At 43.3% G+C, this 16,809-nt stretch overlaps 1 protein-coding gene across 4 annotated transcripts in view; it reads right to left on the bottom strand.

Moving 5' to 3' along the window:
• KYAT3 (kynurenine aminotransferase 3) overlaps positions 1-16,809 on the bottom strand; it is a 36,097-nt gene that overhangs the window by 11,476 nt on the left and 7,812 nt on the right. For all 4 annotated transcript variants that reach the window (XM_029063382.1, XM_029063380.1, XM_029063379.2 and 1 more), the window contains 6 exons: positions 12,566-12,624; positions 11,499-11,643; positions 10,568-10,717; positions 7,244-7,330; positions 6,008-6,133; positions 5,799-5,919 (listed from right to left, as the gene is read on the bottom strand). In XM_029063382.1, coding sequence (XP_028919215.1) covers positions 5,799-5,919; positions 6,008-6,133; positions 7,244-7,330; positions 10,568-10,717; positions 11,499-11,643; positions 12,566-12,621 — 685 coding nt within the window. In that variant the 5' untranslated portion in view covers positions 12,622-12,624. The remainder of the gene's footprint in view (positions 1-5,798; positions 5,920-6,007; positions 6,134-7,243; positions 7,331-10,567; positions 10,718-11,498; positions 11,644-12,565; positions 12,625-16,809) is intronic.

The following is a 16,809-nucleotide window of genomic DNA, read 5'->3' as shown; positions in this document are numbered from 1 at the left end:
ACTCCATTACAGGCTCTCTACAACAACCTCCCATGTAACCCATGTAGGCTGTCTCTTTCCTGACCGCTTTCTTGCATTCTTGAATTATATCAACCACAAGACAGACTAGACACCAAAATTTTGTTTGCGAGGCAAAAACTAAGCAGTTAAACACCACATTATACGACCAAGATTTCATTTACAAGCGGGTTTCATTCATTCTACAGGTTAACTCTACCGACCCACGTTTTAAAATTAGGCACACTGCTTCATGACTATTCTGAAAAGTAAATGAGATAAATATAATTTCACTTTTCAGGAAATGGTATCTACAGAATCCCACCTGGAATTTGGAGATATTTCCCCTTTAACTAGTGTTTACTTGCGCACCAATTCTAGAAGGCAGTAACCTCATTTAATGAACCAAAAATTTCATCCTTTACATCAACCTCAAGTTTTGAAGTGGACTTAACCTCTCTGAATCTAGAGAGACTGGGTAGAATAGATGGAGAAGTGAAAGGGTAAAGAAGGGGAAACTTGGGTAAATGGGGAGAAACCCAAGAAAAGTTTACTGTCTGAGATTTTTCTGAGGGTTTTTTTTTTATCAGTAACATCTGTTAAGCACTTACTATGTGCCGAGCACTGTTCTAAGTGCTGGGGTAGATATAAGCTAGTCAGGTTAGACATAGTCCATCTTCCACATGGACTCACAGCTTTAATCCCCATTTACAGATGAGTTAACTGAGTCACAGAGAAGTTAAGTGTCTTGTCCAAGGTCACACAGCAGATATGTGGCAGAGCCAGGATTAGAACCCAGGCCCTCTGACTCCCAGGCCCATGCTCTTACTTCGAGGCCACGCCACTTAGATTTTGAAAACTATTTGCAGTGTGTGGTTACGGACAATCGTATCCATTGGATTTGCTGGAAACCATGAACATTCGTGGTTATAGCTTAAAGTGGCTTTAACTCAGACGAGGTTTACTCTTTTAGAGAAGTTGGAGAGCGGGTGAAAATATGATGGAGAGTCCTAGGTTAAGGAAAGCTGCCTATTCGACAATAAAAATACAGTGCTAATTCCATGATATATGGCTAGCAATCTTCTCTGTATACTTTTAAAAAACCACTGCCGTCTCCGAAAATTGATGTAATAGCCAGTTTGCATCTTTCACGAAACAAGTGTCACAGTACTTGGTGGAACATGAAAAGTTTAATGGAGAAAGATCGTGCTCTCTAAATACTGAAATAGTGGATTCATTTCTTTTTCTTATTTTATCTCCATTGACCGCTATAAAAATGAAAAAAACCCGAGTTAAAAAACATCTTGCTTCTCTTTAGAAACATGGCTTTATCAGTTACATTTTTACCACAAAGGTTTTATGGTTCGTAGGGTTAGACAGTAAATTGTAAGAACATGGAGAACGATCCATTAAAACGAATACTGCTAAACTCTATTAACCAAAACTCTCATCGCATGATCAGATTAGCATCTATACCTATTTTATGTGGAGCATAAAATACCATTTGTACATTAGATACTTCTTTTAAAAACCTAAAATCTGATTTAAGTGCTTCTTTTCCCTGTGATTTTCTACTGAGAAAAATCCACATAGAAAATCACCACCACAAATAGGGTTGGAACTTCAACTATTGAGACTTTTAATAAAACAACAAAGGTCCACAGTGAGAACCAGCACGTGGCAAGCTCATGTGGCTTCTGCTCCCTTCCTTTCTATTTCTACTTCGAAGAACAGCAACTAACTTCAACTGATGGGGATCGACCCTCCTCTGATCCCCTTCATAACCTTGCCATCACAAAAGTCAATGGCCTGCCAGTATTCCACTCCATCCCCCCATTTTTCAGGCAATTTCATAGTTGGAGATTGTGATCCTCTAAGGTGCACCACCGGCTTTGAAGCAGCAGCGTGGCCTAGTGGATTGAGCCTGGGCCTGGGAGTCAGAAGGAACGGGGTTCTAAACCCATGTCCGCCGCTTGTCTGCTGTGCTATGACCTTGGGCAAGTTGCTTCACTTCTCTGTGCCTCAGTTACCTCATTTGTAAAATGGGAATAAGACTGTGAGCCCCACGCGGGACACGGACCGTGTCCAAACTGATTTATCTTGTATCTACCCCAGCGCTTCGTACAGTGCCTGGCACATAGAAAGTGCTAAATAAATACCATGACGAGAACAGTTTTCTGGTTGGGGAAAGTGGAAATCAGCATGGAGAATGAAATCTGCTTGACCTCTTTCTAACCACTCACTCTATTCTCCATCAACAGTCCCTTTTCCTGAGGAGAGAAAGTGGGGAAGAAGAGGGGAAATGCAAGAGAACTTTCATCTTACTCATTCCAGCATCCACCTCTATTGCCTATTATTGCTCTGTGTTCTGTTTCTGCACCAGGCGAATCTAATGGGGCTAAAATCGTTGAAACAATGAATTAAAATAGATGTTCACGGCACTAATGGTCTCTGATTCATTTGCTACCTAATAATTGGAGAATTTCCCTTTAGAGGCTTTTTCTGCAGAAGCTTGGAAGAGCTGAAGAGTGGAGGTTGTCCTGGCAGTGAGGGCTGGCATAGGATTGTGTTTCATAAATGCTTCAAGACTGAGGAGATTTCAAGACCTCTAAATAGCACCGGTGAAAACCGTGTTTCCCCGCTCCACGAGTTCAGACTGCGCAGATTCAGAAGATGGTCTTGCGACACTTCAGGGCAGGAGGAAATGTGGAACGGGAGTGGGTGGGTGGGTGGAAAAGCCTGAAATATAGTCTCGCTTTGAGGCACACGTGCTCTCATCAGGCTGCTCGGAGCAGGTCCAAAAGCCACACTACAGGCACACTCCTCCAAAAGCACTATCGGGTCTGCCTGCCTCATCAATATTGCCCTCCGACTGGCATCGGGTTGGCTGAAAATGGATTTTTCTCCTCGAAAGTTCGCTTACCTCAGGCAAAATACACCCACTGTCTCCTAAGACTTGCAATGTAAAATGCCTCAACTGTATCACCGCGTAAAATCAAACTTCAAACCTGATTCACAGTCAAAAAGGTTTGCTGAGGAATAATTTATTTCCATTACTAAAAAACTACATTACTATGTATTTCTATTTTACAAGAGGGAACATAAAGGCCAAAGTGAACGTTAAACTGGAAGGTGACCTTGGGTCTCCCAAAGCTGTTTCTGCATGGCCCAGTGGAGAGGGCATAGGTTGGGAAGTCAAAAGGATCTGGCTTTTAATCCCAGCTCCTCCACTTGTCCACTGTGTGGCCTTGGGCAGGTCACTTAGCTGTTCTGTCCCTCAGTTACTTCATCTGTAAAATGGGGATTAAGATTGTGAGCTCCATCTGGGACATGGACTGCGTCCAATCTGATTAATTTGCTCAGTACAGTGCCCGGCACATAGTAAGCCTTTAACAAATACAATTAAAAATAATAAAAAAAATGAGCAGTCTCCAATAGGATCCAGTTATCTTGCACTCACTATATTTGTTCCTCAATATAAACAAATCTCTCATCTTAAAAATCACCTTTCCTAGTAGACAGCCTTCTCCTCATTTCTCTACCACAATCAGCTTTTTTCCCCACTTAATCCTTCACCCAGAATGAGCAAATTCCCACTTTGCTAAGGCTCAACAAAAGTTCTCTTCAGCTACTGTTACCCAATGTAGATTAAAATCTAGGCTTAAAAATACATTTCACTTATTTATATTTCTAGAGAAACAGATCCAATTCTTCATCAATCATAGAACCCTATAGATCTCAATTGAATTTGCTTATATAATAGGTCAGAGGTGGTCATAGTGCTGGGACGGTCTGGCGATGTCTGAATCCTTGAGGACAGAGCCATTTTGGCAGATAATTGGCACAATGAGAACATAGTGCACAGGAGCAGAAGATGAAAAAGCACCATAGCGTAGTGGATAAAGCATGAGCCTGGGAGTCAGAAGGTCATGGGTTCTAATCTCAGCTCTGCCATATTCATTCAATAGTATGCCATATGTCTGTTGTGTGACCCTGGGCAAATCACTTAACTTCTCTGTGCCTTTGTGAAATGGGGATTGGGACTGTGAGCTCCCACATGGGACAGGGACTGTGTCCAACTCGATTTTCTTGTATCCACCCCAGCTTTTAGTACAGGGCCTGACACACGGTAAGTACTTAACAAATACCATCCCCTAGCTCCCTCCTACCTCATCTCCCTTCTCTCCTCCTAGAGCCCACCCCGTACACTCCGCTCCTCTGCCGCCGCTAACCTCTTCGCGGTCTCTCGTTGGTGCCTGTCTGGCCATCGAACTCTGGCCCACGTCCTACCTCTGGCCTGGAATGCCCTCCCTCCTCACATCTGCCAAACTAGCAAACATCCCCCCTTCAAAGTCCTACTGAAAGTCCACCTCCTCCAGGAGGCCTTCCCAGACTGAGCCCCCCTTTACTCTGCTCCTCCTCCCCTCCCCATCGCCCAACTCTCCCTCTGCTATACTCCCCTCCCTGACCCACAGCACTTGTGTATATATTGTGTATATATATGTGTGTATATGTATATATTTATTATTCTATTTATTTCATTAATAATGTGCATATATCTACAATTCTATTTATTTATATTGATGCTATTAATGCCTGTTTACTTGTTTTGTTTTGTTGTCTGTCTCCCTTCTTCTAGACTGTGAGCCCATTGTGGGCAGGGTTTGTCTCTGTTGCTGAATTGTACTTTCCAAGCGCTTAGTACGGTGCTCTGCACACAGTAAGCGCTCAATAAATACGACCGAGTGCATGAAATACCATCATTATCAGCATTATATTATTATTATGGAGATTTGCCGTGCTTAGTGTCTGGAAGCTCTCTGCCGTTCTCTGCTCCAGTGGAAAGACAACTTGGCTGTAGTGAGTATTTCTGCATTGGAGGGGAAAGTCCACGGTGTGGGGGAAACACAAGAAAATAGTTTCTAAAAGATCTGAAACTCATTTTTTCAGAAATTTCAAGCCACTCGCCACCAACTGCAATAACCTTAAACCTGGCTCCGACACAAAAACCCTCCAGTCACCTCCAACTGATCTTCTTGTGACACACTACCAATTTTGGCCCCATCAACTCTCTTATCAGAAGTGGGCAGGGGACAGCAATGGGTGAACTTTCCCACCAGCCCAAATTGGGAAATTCTTTGCAAGGGGCAAAGCAAGGTTATCGGGAACAGGGCAAGCAACAGGGCACTTCCAGTCACTTCCCTACCCTGTCACTCCAGTTCAGGGGGCCAACTCTCCTGTGGTTTCTGGACTATTAAATGCTGAGTACAGTGCTTGGCACAGTAAGTGCTTAACAAATGTCAGAATAATAAGAATAACGATAACAAGAATAACAACCACCAAGGACAACTTTATATATGCTGTGCAGTCAGGGTTATGGGACTGGTCTTTGCAGTCAAACTTGCCCCTGCAAGTGAATTTTCCCACCATTCATTCATTCAATAGTATTTATTGAGTGCTTACTATGTGCAGAGCACTGTACTAAGCGCTTGGAATGTACAATTCGGCAACAGATAGAGACCATCGCTGCCCAGTGACGGGCTTACAGTCTAAATGGGGGAGACAGATGGCAGAGCAAAACAGAACAAAACAAAAACAAGACAACATTATCAAGATAAATAGAATCAAGGAGATGTACACCTCATTGGTAACTTCTCAGAGCATGAAGTACAGCTCTATGAGTGTTTGTGTATGAGATCCTATTTTTAAATCTCATTTAAATTGGGCCCACATAGTCAGCCAATTTTTCCCCCAAAGACAGAAAATCCATAACACCTGTCTGTCTAGAAAAGAATTGTTACCTATTTTCATATGCTTATTTCCAGGGTACACCAGCCACTCGTAAACCTCATCACTGATGCAAAGGGTATCGTATTTAATGCAAAGATCGGCAATTACTTGGAGCTCTTCTTTGGTAAACACCTAAAACACAAAACGTTGAACCGACACATTACTCATTAAACCTGAGCTAGGAGAAATAATTCGCTTTTAAAAAAAGACAAAGAATTACCTTGCCAATAGGATTGTGTGGTGTATTCAATATGATGGCTTTTGTTTTCGAATTAAATTTACTTGCCAGTTCCTGAGGGTCTAACTTCCAGTCAGCACTAGACCATGAACTTCCAATCTGAGATTTCTAGGGTGAGAATGAAGTTGCGGTTTAACTCCGATCTTTTGCCTAAATCCCCTCTTGCCTCACAGTTTAGATTGACCCCTGGCCAACGGGGAAATGATCTGGCAATGTCAAATCTAGATGCCTCTTAAGACAGGGTCACCTAGAGCGATCATAGCTAGCCTACCAAAGAAGTGGATGTCGCTTTGGTAGTATATCCCCCATGTGAGACTATTCTGCTGGGGCCCAATTTCTTTTAAGGGTTTACACGTGGGGTTTAAACGTGCCACAGAATATGCGGGTAGAGTGGCATGGCAACCCCTCCTCTAGACTGTAAGCTTTTTGTAGATAGGGATTGTGTCTGTTTATTCTTATTTTGTACTCTCTCAAGCATTGAGTACAGTGCTCTGCACACGGTGAGCACTCAATAAATACAACTGAATGAATAGCCCAGGGAGTTTTTATATTTCTTCCAGGAAAACACCAGGTCTAAATATCAATAATAATAATAATGCTGGTATTTGTTAAGCACTTACTATGTGCAGAGCACTGTTCTAAGTGCTGGGGTAAATACAGGGTAATCAGGTGGTCCCATGTGAAGCTCACAGGTAATCCCCATTTTACAGATGAGGTAACTGAGGCACAGAGAAGTGAAGTGACTTGCCCACAGTCACCCAGCTGACAAGTGGCAGAGCCAGGAGTCGAACCCATGACCTCTGACTCCAAAGCCCAGGCTCTTTCCACTGAGCCACACTGCTTCCCCAGCTGGGTTATACCATCTACAGTACGACAGGAATCAAAAATGTAATTATGCTGTATTTACTATCTTTCTCCTTTTTTTATTTATGCACACTGGCATCATCATTTGGAATTCTTGAAGACTATTCTCCTTTTTTTATTTATGCACTTTGGCATCATCATTTGGAATTCTTGAAGACTACTATTCGACCACTTTTTTGGATTACAAGTGGAGCAGCATTAACAAAAAGAATGAAACAGGAACTGCTTATTGAAGTCGTTACATAACTCAGTGTACAGAAACAATTTCAAGAGATCACTGTATCACTTTTGATGCCCAACATTTCAGAAAAATACACTGCTATACTTGGGAAAAAAAAATTACAAATTACTCACAGTTCTCAGTGGAATAAAAACAGGCGTCGCTCCTACCATCCTTACCATAGGCTCGTAGCAATCATAAAAAGGCTCTATTATTATAACCTAAAATGAAGATTACCACAGTATTGATTCATTCACAGGAAGAAAAACCTCAGAACCTAGTGGAGATTAAATCTAGGAGAACCCCCAAGCTTTACCATTAGCCTGCTCTGTGATCATGAGCAAGACACCTAACCTCTCTGGGCCTTAATTTCCTCATCTGTAAAATAGAGATATGTGCTCCAGTGTGAGCCCCAGGTGGGACAGGGACTTGTCTGAACTCATTATCTTTTACCTAGACTATCTCCCCCTCTAGACTGTAAGTTTCCTGTGGGAAGGGAACCTACCCGGGGTGACTAGACCGTAAGCTCGTTGTGGGCAGGGAATGTGTCTGTTTATTGTTACACTGTAATCTCCCAAGCACTCACTACAGTGTTCTGCACACAGTAAGCACTAAATAAATGACTAACTGGTCCAACCACCCTGTTGTACTGGACTTTCCCAAGTGCCTAGTACTATGCTCTGCGCAAAGAGCTCAATCAATACCATAATCAAAATTCAGAGCTATAACGATCCACTTAAAAACTATCTTTCCACCCTCTGTCAACCATACAGTATCGGGCTAATTTACCTACCCAACTATCTAGAGAAGCAGCACGGCTTAATGGAAAGAGGACGGGCTTGTGAGTCTGAGGTCATGGGTTCTAATCCCATCTTCGCCAACAGTCTGCTGTGTGACCTTGGGCAAGTCACTTAACTTTCCTGTGCCTCAGTTACCTCATCTGTAAAAATGGGGATTAAAAATTTGAGCCCCATGTGGGACAACCTGATTACCCTGTATCTACCCTAGCGTTTAGAACAGTGCTCAGCACATAGTAAGTGCTTAACAAATACCATAATTATTATTATTATTAGCTCTGGTATTCTTTTCTTCCATCCTCATTAGCCGCCACCCCCAGTTCTTGAGCACACTCATACAACATATTCTTTCCAGCCCTGACTCTGGCTTTCAACCTCCACCACTAAATTCAGGTGTCTGCAAAGAGTAATGATAATAATAATAATAATTATGGCATTTGTTAAGCAGTCACTATGTGCCAAGCACTGTTCTAAGTGCTGGGGTAGGTACAAGGTAATCAGATTGTCCCATGTGGGGCTCACAGTCTTAATCCTCATTTTACAGATGAGGTAACAGAAGCACAGAGAAGTTAAATGGCTTGCCCAAGGTCACAGGCAGACTAGGGTCAGAGCCTGGATTAGAGCTCACATCCCCTGACTCCTAAGCCCATGCTCTTTCCCGTAAACCACGCTGCCTCTCACATATTTCTCCAGTAGCCTTAGGAAATAGTCGGGGAGGGATAAGGGCTCTGTTCGGCTGCAGGAACTTTGTACCGATTTTGCAGTAATTTGAGCTCAATCTTGGAGTTTGAGGGGTTCGTTTATAAGGAGAGACCCAAACTCCAAATATCAGTGTAGAAATGACAGAAATGAATGTGTATGGATTATTAACTCTATCAGTTATCTACAGATGCACCACCTTCCATTTAAGGTAGCTAATTGTCAATAGATTGTGATAAGAATTTCATTTTCCTTTACAAATGAAAGTATATACAATAGGGAGACCAGGTTCAGGCCTTTTTGCTGTTATCCAAAGATGGAAGAGAACTAACGCCAAGAAAGACTGGAAGCCCCTGCTTTCTTATCGGGAAGCAATAGCTCAGACCAGCTGACTCTTTTTAAGGTGGTCAAATTAGGCACCTGCTTCAGCAGGTTGCCTTTGCTAAAAGGGATCAAAAGAGCCTCTTAGAGCACCTGGTGAGTAATAGTCACTCTGAAGAGAGGACATAATAGAGAGATAGGGACTGTGCACCGTTGCTCCGCTAGATACCTAAAAAGAAGATGGCATTTAGCTCAGTCGGAAGGTAGATTTGGCCCAGGGCAACCCAAGGGTTATCACAGGAGGACAGACCCCAGTCCAGAATCAGAAAACCCTCGGGATCCTGCGGCCAGCACTTCCCTTTGTTTCAGGATAGACAGTATGACAGTCTGCATTGAGAATATAACTGGGGAAACTTACTCTGCTCTTTAGGTCAGTATTCATTCGTCATCCACTGGGATAGCCGTACAACTGGGCGGCAATCGTTAACTCATATCACCATGGGGTGGAACAAAGAGCAAGGACTGAAGATGTTATAAGTTTGTTTTTTCCCCCCTTCTAGGCTCCTGTATCCTTGGCTCGGGCTGGACCCATAAACCTCTTCTACCGAACGTGCCGGCCTCGACCCACACCAATTTGGGCCCTGTGGGCTCCGGCTATACAATCAGGGAAGTGGGTTTAAGTTGAGGAGGAGCTGGAGGCAGAGAGCCCAGCGAGATCTGAGACTCCAGTAGATACAGAGTTGGGTCAGTGGCTGGAGCCAAGGCTTAGAGAGATCCCAGGACCCTGAAATAACAAAAGCTGTGGGACTTGTTAAGCACTTACTATGTGCCGAGCGCTGTATAAAGTGCTACGATAGACACTGGATAATCAGGTCAGACAGTCTTTGCTCTACTTGAGCTCATAATGTAAAGGGGAGGGAGAACTTACCATTCTATATATGAGAAAATTGAGGCACAGAAGTTGATCACCCAGGAGGCAAGTGGCAGAGCAGAATAATAATAATAATGATGGCATCTGTTAAGCACTTACTATGTGCGAAGCACTGTTCTAAGCGCTGGGGGGGGGTGGAATACAAGGTGATCAGGTGCTCACAGTCTTAATCCCCACTTTACAGATGAGGTAACTGAGGCAAGAGAAGTTAAGTGACTTGCCCAAGGTCACACAGTGGACAAATGGTAGAGCTGGGATTAAAACTCATGACCTCTGACTCCCAAGCCCGGGCTCTTCCCACTGAGCCATGCTGCTTCTGACTCCTAGACTTATGCTCTTTCCACTAGACCACATTGCTTCTTTTAATGTTTGCCTCCTAAACTGTAAGCTCCTGATGGGAGGGATCATGTCTACCGACTCTACTGTGTTCTCCCAAGTGCTTAGTACAGTGCTCTGCTCATAGTTAGTGCTCAATAAATATCATTGATTGATTAATTGATTAATTGAATGTCTGCATATACCAGGATCATCCACAAATTAATTTCAAGTTTCTGGACAATGCCAGTCATGAAAGCCCTATTTGTGGGAGTAGGTAGGATATTCTTATATTATTTTTCCATTTAAACAAACTTAGAAGCATATAGATTTAAAAAATCCTCAACAATTAATTTGTGAAGTGACACCTTATCAGGTTTCCCAAAGACACTTACTTCATCTTTCTCTTCAATTAGTCCCTGCATTGTACTGAATAGAGATCCATATCCTCCAACTGTCACTAGAATTTCACTGAGCGGATCAATCTGTCTTCCATGAACTCTTCCATAGACGTAGGACAAAACTTTCACCAGAGAAGGATGACCCTGTTCAAATCATAGTTAAGAAATAAACACAATTGGATTACATGTGTTACTTGCCCGTGTTGAAACATTTCCAAAAGTAAACATTCAACTTTCTTCCTCCCAGAGGTTTGGATTTGTAAAATATTTGAGCTTCTCCACAATACAATTTCTATTGAATACAGATTATTCGTAAACACTGTGGTAAAAAAGCTTTGAAAAGGAAACTAAGAATGCTTTAAATATCAATATATCCGTTTCCCACCTTCAGAAGCAAGGATGATGGCATTCTTATTTTTAAAACTTTTCTACAACTGGACACATATTTAGCAACCCTTTCAAAAAATTAGAATTAAAAATACAGTTGACTGACTGACCAACTACTCCTATGGGATCCTTTCACCCCAGTTGAGCAACGTGGCTTAGGGGAAAAAGCACGTGTTTGGGAGTCAGAGGATCTGGGTTCTAATCCCTGCTCCGCCACTTGTCTGATTCTGTTAGATGGCTAAGCACTAGATAAAAACCAGTGATTGATCCAGAAAATTGGGGTCCAAGCTGAAACAATTTCCAATTTATCTACCCATCACATCGCATATATGCTTAGATTTGGCTACTAGGAAAACACTTTAGCTAAAGAGTAGAGAAAAGGGAAGAAAAATGGATTATTAGCAGCTACAAACTCTACTAGAGCAACTATATTCTGGGAGAAAGAAGGAAAGAATCAATTTAAAGACCCTGAAAGAGGCCCAGGTTTAAAAAATAATTCACAGACAATAAATCTTCCAAATTTTTGCACGATACTTACAAAACCCCGAGTGTATTGATTCATTCTATCATTTCCTGCTGCTTTGGCTAGTTCCTCTTTAACGTAAGGAGGAGGAGATATATCTGGAAGACCTTGGCCAAGATTCACAACAGAGGGGTCTGCAGCCAACTGTGTAAATTCAACCCTGAAATAAAAAAAATGGAAACAGTTAAAACAATGGGGCGTAATTCCAAATCGCCTTGCCCGCATCTCGTGTTAAAAGTACCGTATTGAAGAGAAAGAACTAATTCTTGATGACCCCTGCAAATCCAAAAATTATGCACTCAAAATGGTCACTTACAACCCCATTTGTTTTAGCTAATGTTAAGCTAATGATAAGGTTGGTGCAAAACATCAATATAAACAGCTTCTCTAAGTTCGCTATGAGCTGGGAACACGTCTGCTAATTCTGTTGCGTTGTACTCTCCCAAGAGTTCAGTACAGTGCTCTGCACAGAGTAAGTACATGCCACGGATTGATTGCTCAGTTCCAGGTTCACGTGGTTTTTCTACTAGTCCATTTACTAGCACACTTTCTGGAGTAGTACACTTCCGGTGCAGTGAGGTAATTTTTCATACAACTCAAGAGTTCTTGTTTAAGCAGCCATGAGTTAAAGCCAGCGTTCTTGAGAAATATTTTCTCTCTTGTAGTCCCTTTAATTTTAATGAGTTAAAAAACACTGAAAAACTACTTTTTTCCACAGATGAATGATGCAGCTAAAACTCTTCCACCATAATAAATAACAGACAAGAGAAGCAGTGTGGTCTACTGGACGGAGCATGGGCCTGGGAGTCAGAAAGACCTGGGTTTTAATCCCCACTCCACCAGTTGTCTGCTATGTGTCCTTGGGCAAGTTATTTAACTTTTCTGGCCCTCAGTTACCTCATCTGTAAAATGGGGATTAAGACTGTGAGTCCCATGTGGGACACGGACTGTATCTAACCTGATTACCTTCCATCTACCCCAATGCTTAGTACGTACTAGGTGTTTAGCAAATACCATAAAAAAAATCAGATACCTTTAAAAAATACTTAAATTAGGCATTCATTTTTTTTCTCAATACTCACCACACATTACTGTCGAGTCCTTCGATTCTTTTGGCATTCTTGAGCTTTAAAGACATTTTCTACAGGGCATAAACAGACAAAAGAGTTAACAAAACACCTCAAATTTTATAACTACACAGTCAAATCGCCCTACATCTCTAGCATCTAAATCAACCCTTGATGTGCTTACTTGTTGATGTCTTCGACATTTCAGTGGGGATAGTATTTACTAAGCACTAATGAATGCCCTTCTAAACTCTGGACTAGCTGCAGTGGTAGACACAAAATAATCCTACGGGACACTGCCCCTGTCCGTCACTAGGATCACAATCTAGGAGCTAAGGGAAGCAGGTACCTTATCCCCATTTTACAGATGAGGAAAATGCGTGGCCCAGGGTTACACAGCTGACCAGCGGCAGAGCTGGGAGTAGAGTCCAGGTGTCCTGAATCCCAGGTCCATGTGGTTTGTCTACTAGACCATTTATTAGTACATTTTCTGGACTTGCCTTCCCTGTGCAATGAGGTAATTTTTCTGAAGAGAAAATTTTGTTTGGCCCCAAGTCTGCATGTCACTAGTGACTGAGAATGAAGGCCAAACCAAGAATAGCAACGACAGCACTGAAGGGCGTCACTATTCTGCCCTCCAAATTTACTTCATCTCATATCTCCAAGATGTGCTGGATTGTGGGTGAACATTTCAGGATTCTCATTTCCAGCTTGCTACTGGCTCACAAACCAGTGTGGCCCAATGGAAGGAGCATGAGCCTGGGAATCAGAAGACCTGGATTCTAACCTCAACTCCACCACTTGCCTGCTATGTGACTTTGGGCAAGTCGCGTCACTTCTCTGTGCCTCGGTTGCCTCATCTGAAAAATGGGGTTTAAATCCTACTCTCTCCTAATCCGGCTGTGAGCCCCATATGGAGAAGGGCTATATCCAACTTATTTGTATCTACCCTGGCACTTAATATAGTGCTTGGCACCCAATAACTGCTTCACAATTACCGTAATAATAATTTTTAATATTATTAAATCAGGTTGGTCCAGGGCATAATTGGTGTTGGGGCCTGCCTGGGCTTAGATCTGGCTGTTCAGCCTGGGATCCCTAGACATGACATTTCTGTTAAGTCAAAAATAAAATTGATATTTTAGATGTTTATAAATTGAACACGTAAAATACCTTGCAAGTAGTAAAAGTAATAATAATAACTATGGTATGTGTCAAGCACTTACTATGCGCCAGGCACTGAACTAAGTGTTGGGGTGGATAGAACCAAATCAGGTTGGACGCAGTCCCTGTCCCACAAGGGGCTCATAGTCTCAATCCCCATTTTACAGATGGGGTAACTGAGGCCCAGAGAAGTGAAGTGACTGGCCTGCAGTCACATGGCGACAAGTGGCAGAGCCGGGATTAGAACCCATGACCTTCTGACTCCCAGGCCCGGGCCCTTTCCACCAGATCATAAGTGCTTCTGTTTCAGTATGATGGTCTCTTAAAAAAAGTTGATGTGAGTGATGGTTTTAAAACGTACAACTGCATAACGCTGGAGCCCCAGGATCACTTTTCATTCCAAATAAACTGGAGAGAGTCCCCAGGGTCCGGGCACTGGGTGAGGGACACCGGATGAGCACAACGGGTCGCTGGACCATCAGTTCACTTGCCAGATGGGCAAAGGCCTGGCCCAGCAAGAAATCACATAAAGGGGTAGTAACCAGTCCTGCCTTTGCCTCCTAGAGCCCTAGACTGTGAGCTCCCTGTGGGCAGGAGTGTGTCTGTTTGTTAAGCTGTACTCTCCCAAGTGCTTAGTGCCGTCCTTTGCACACAGTTAAGCGCTCAATAAATGATTGATTGAATGAAAGAATGAATGAGAGGCCATCTAGCATTTGCCAATCCTTTCGGGTGGCACGACAACCAAGAAAACCAGCCGTAAAACCTCCTTTCGTTTGTTGGTTCCTGAGTCTGGTCATGATGGCACCATTAGAAAGAAACATTCAGTCAGCCAGTCATTCAGTTGTATTTATTGAGCACTTACTGAGTGCAGGACACTGTACTGAGCGCTTGGGAAAGTACAATAAAACAATAAAAAGTGGCATTCCCTGTCCACAATGAGCTCGCCGTCTAGAGTGGGGGAGAGAGACATCAATACAAGTAAATAAAGTTACGGATATGAACACAAGTGCTGTGGGGCTGGAGCGGGGAAAAGCAAAGGGAGCAAGGCAGGGCGACGCAGAAGCGAGTGGGAGATGAGGAAAAGAAACAGGCTAATGGCATTTCAATCTACAGGAAGCTGCAGCCACCGAGTAGCCCCCTCTGCCCGCCCTGGGCCTTTGAAGCGGGGCGGTCGCCGTCAGCGTAGAGTTTGAGCCTCCTCGGATTCCTGTCTACCTCGGAGGTGGGAAGAACGGGAGAGCAGTGGCAGGCGGCCGGGTCAGCGGCCCGGGGCTTGGAAGCAGTCGATCCCAAGGAGATGAGACTCCGAGGACTCTGGAAGTGTCGCCGCCGTCCCAGATGAGAGCACCCGGGCCTCCGGCTCAACCCAGGTTAGGGGTCAGTCAGATGGGGTTGACGGGCACGGGGGAGCACCGCGTGCCAAGAGTGGCTGAGCCCCGCTTTAGAGAATCAACAGCTCTGGGAGGGTTAAAGGCCGGGGAGCCTGAGCATTTGTAGCAGCGTTTATTCAGCCCCCCACTTGGTGCAAAGCACTGTATCAATTCTCTACTCCCCCTCCCTCCTGCATCACCTCTGCACTTGAATTTTAAGGACTTGATATTCACCCCACCCTCAGCCCCACCGCACTCATGTACACATCTGTAATTCATTTATTTTTATTATAGTCTGGCTCCCCCCTCTAGCCCCTCTCAGGATCACATCTGGAATATTTCCAGTCCTCTACCAGTCTCGACTATGGGAGGGAGAACCAGGCAGAGGCCTATCCATTCCATTCCTAGCTTGGCCAGTGGCTAGCGAGTGGATGGCAATCGGCTACGAGTCAAAACTCCCCTATGCTGGGCAGCAGCGGCATAGGAGGGAGTCAAGGGTGGAGACTCGAGTTTACTGCGTGAAAGGAGGCGGCGGTAAACCGCTTCCATATTTTTACCGAGAAAACTCTGTGGATTCACTACCAGAAGGATTGCACATGGACGTAGGGCGTTCTGGGAGAGATGTGTCCATGGCATCCTTATCGGTGGGAGACAGATGACTCAATGGCATAAGATACCAACTCCCTCTACACTTTTAGCTCCTTGTGATCAGGGAAAGTGTCTACCAACTCTCTTATACTGTAGTCTACTAAGCACTTGGAAGTACAATTCGGCAACAGAGACAAACCCTGCCCAACAACGGGCTTGCGGTCTAAAAGGGGGAGACTGACAGCAAAACAAAACAAGTTTTGCATTTATGAACATATCCGTAATTTATTACTTTTATTATTGATGTCTGTCTCGCCCTCTAGACTCTAAGCTCATTATGGGCAGGGAACATGATCACTGACTCTATTATATTGTACCCTCCCAAGTGTTCTGCACACCATACGCACTCAGTAAACACCGACTGATTTGATTTGACATGACCGGAAAGAGCACGGCATAAAATAAAAGGTACCTATTGTACAAATATTTACCAAGCAGGCTATACACTACCATAGAAATCTGTATCATAGTCTGATCTATATTAAGACGACAAAATTATCAGCGAAATGATTACAGCAGAATAATTTTATATTCAATCCTTAACTGATCAAACAATAGTATTTATTGAGTGCTTGCTGTGTGCAGAGCACTGTACTAAGCGCTTGGGAAAGCACAACAGAACAAATTTGGTAGACATGTTCCCGGCCTAAAAGGCGACTTTAGAGAGCAAAGGATGTTAGCTTCATTCCATCCAGATTTTCATACCCTGGGGGAAGCTATCACGATGAAGGAGGAATAAAAAATGATTTCTGAAGAACTGCCAAACCCTGGGTTGTTAAAACATGAAGGAAACTGCAATAGGTTTAAGATCTATAGCACACACAGTGACTTTATCTTGCTCAATGTAGACAAACAATCTGATGATAATTTAGGTGTCTTTTGGGGCCTGAATCATCCACCTAATATCTAGCTTTGACTATTTTGGACAATAGTAATTATAGGTGGCACCTACAAATGATGTAATGTTTTCTTATATTTAAATATTCTAAGTATTTAAAGGGGGCCAACTCTTCAGATTTTACAGCAATGGAAACTTCCCAGAATAAACCACTTACTGCTCAAAGAATATCTGAGAGA

Source organism: Ornithorhynchus anatinus, chromosome 4, assembly GCF_004115215.2.
Source record: "Ornithorhynchus anatinus isolate Pmale09 chromosome 4, mOrnAna1.pri.v4, whole genome shotgun sequence".
NCBI lineage: Eukaryota > Metazoa > Chordata > Mammalia > Monotremata > Ornithorhynchidae > Ornithorhynchus > Ornithorhynchus anatinus.
This window is presented reverse-complemented; position numbering and strand designations above follow the sequence as displayed.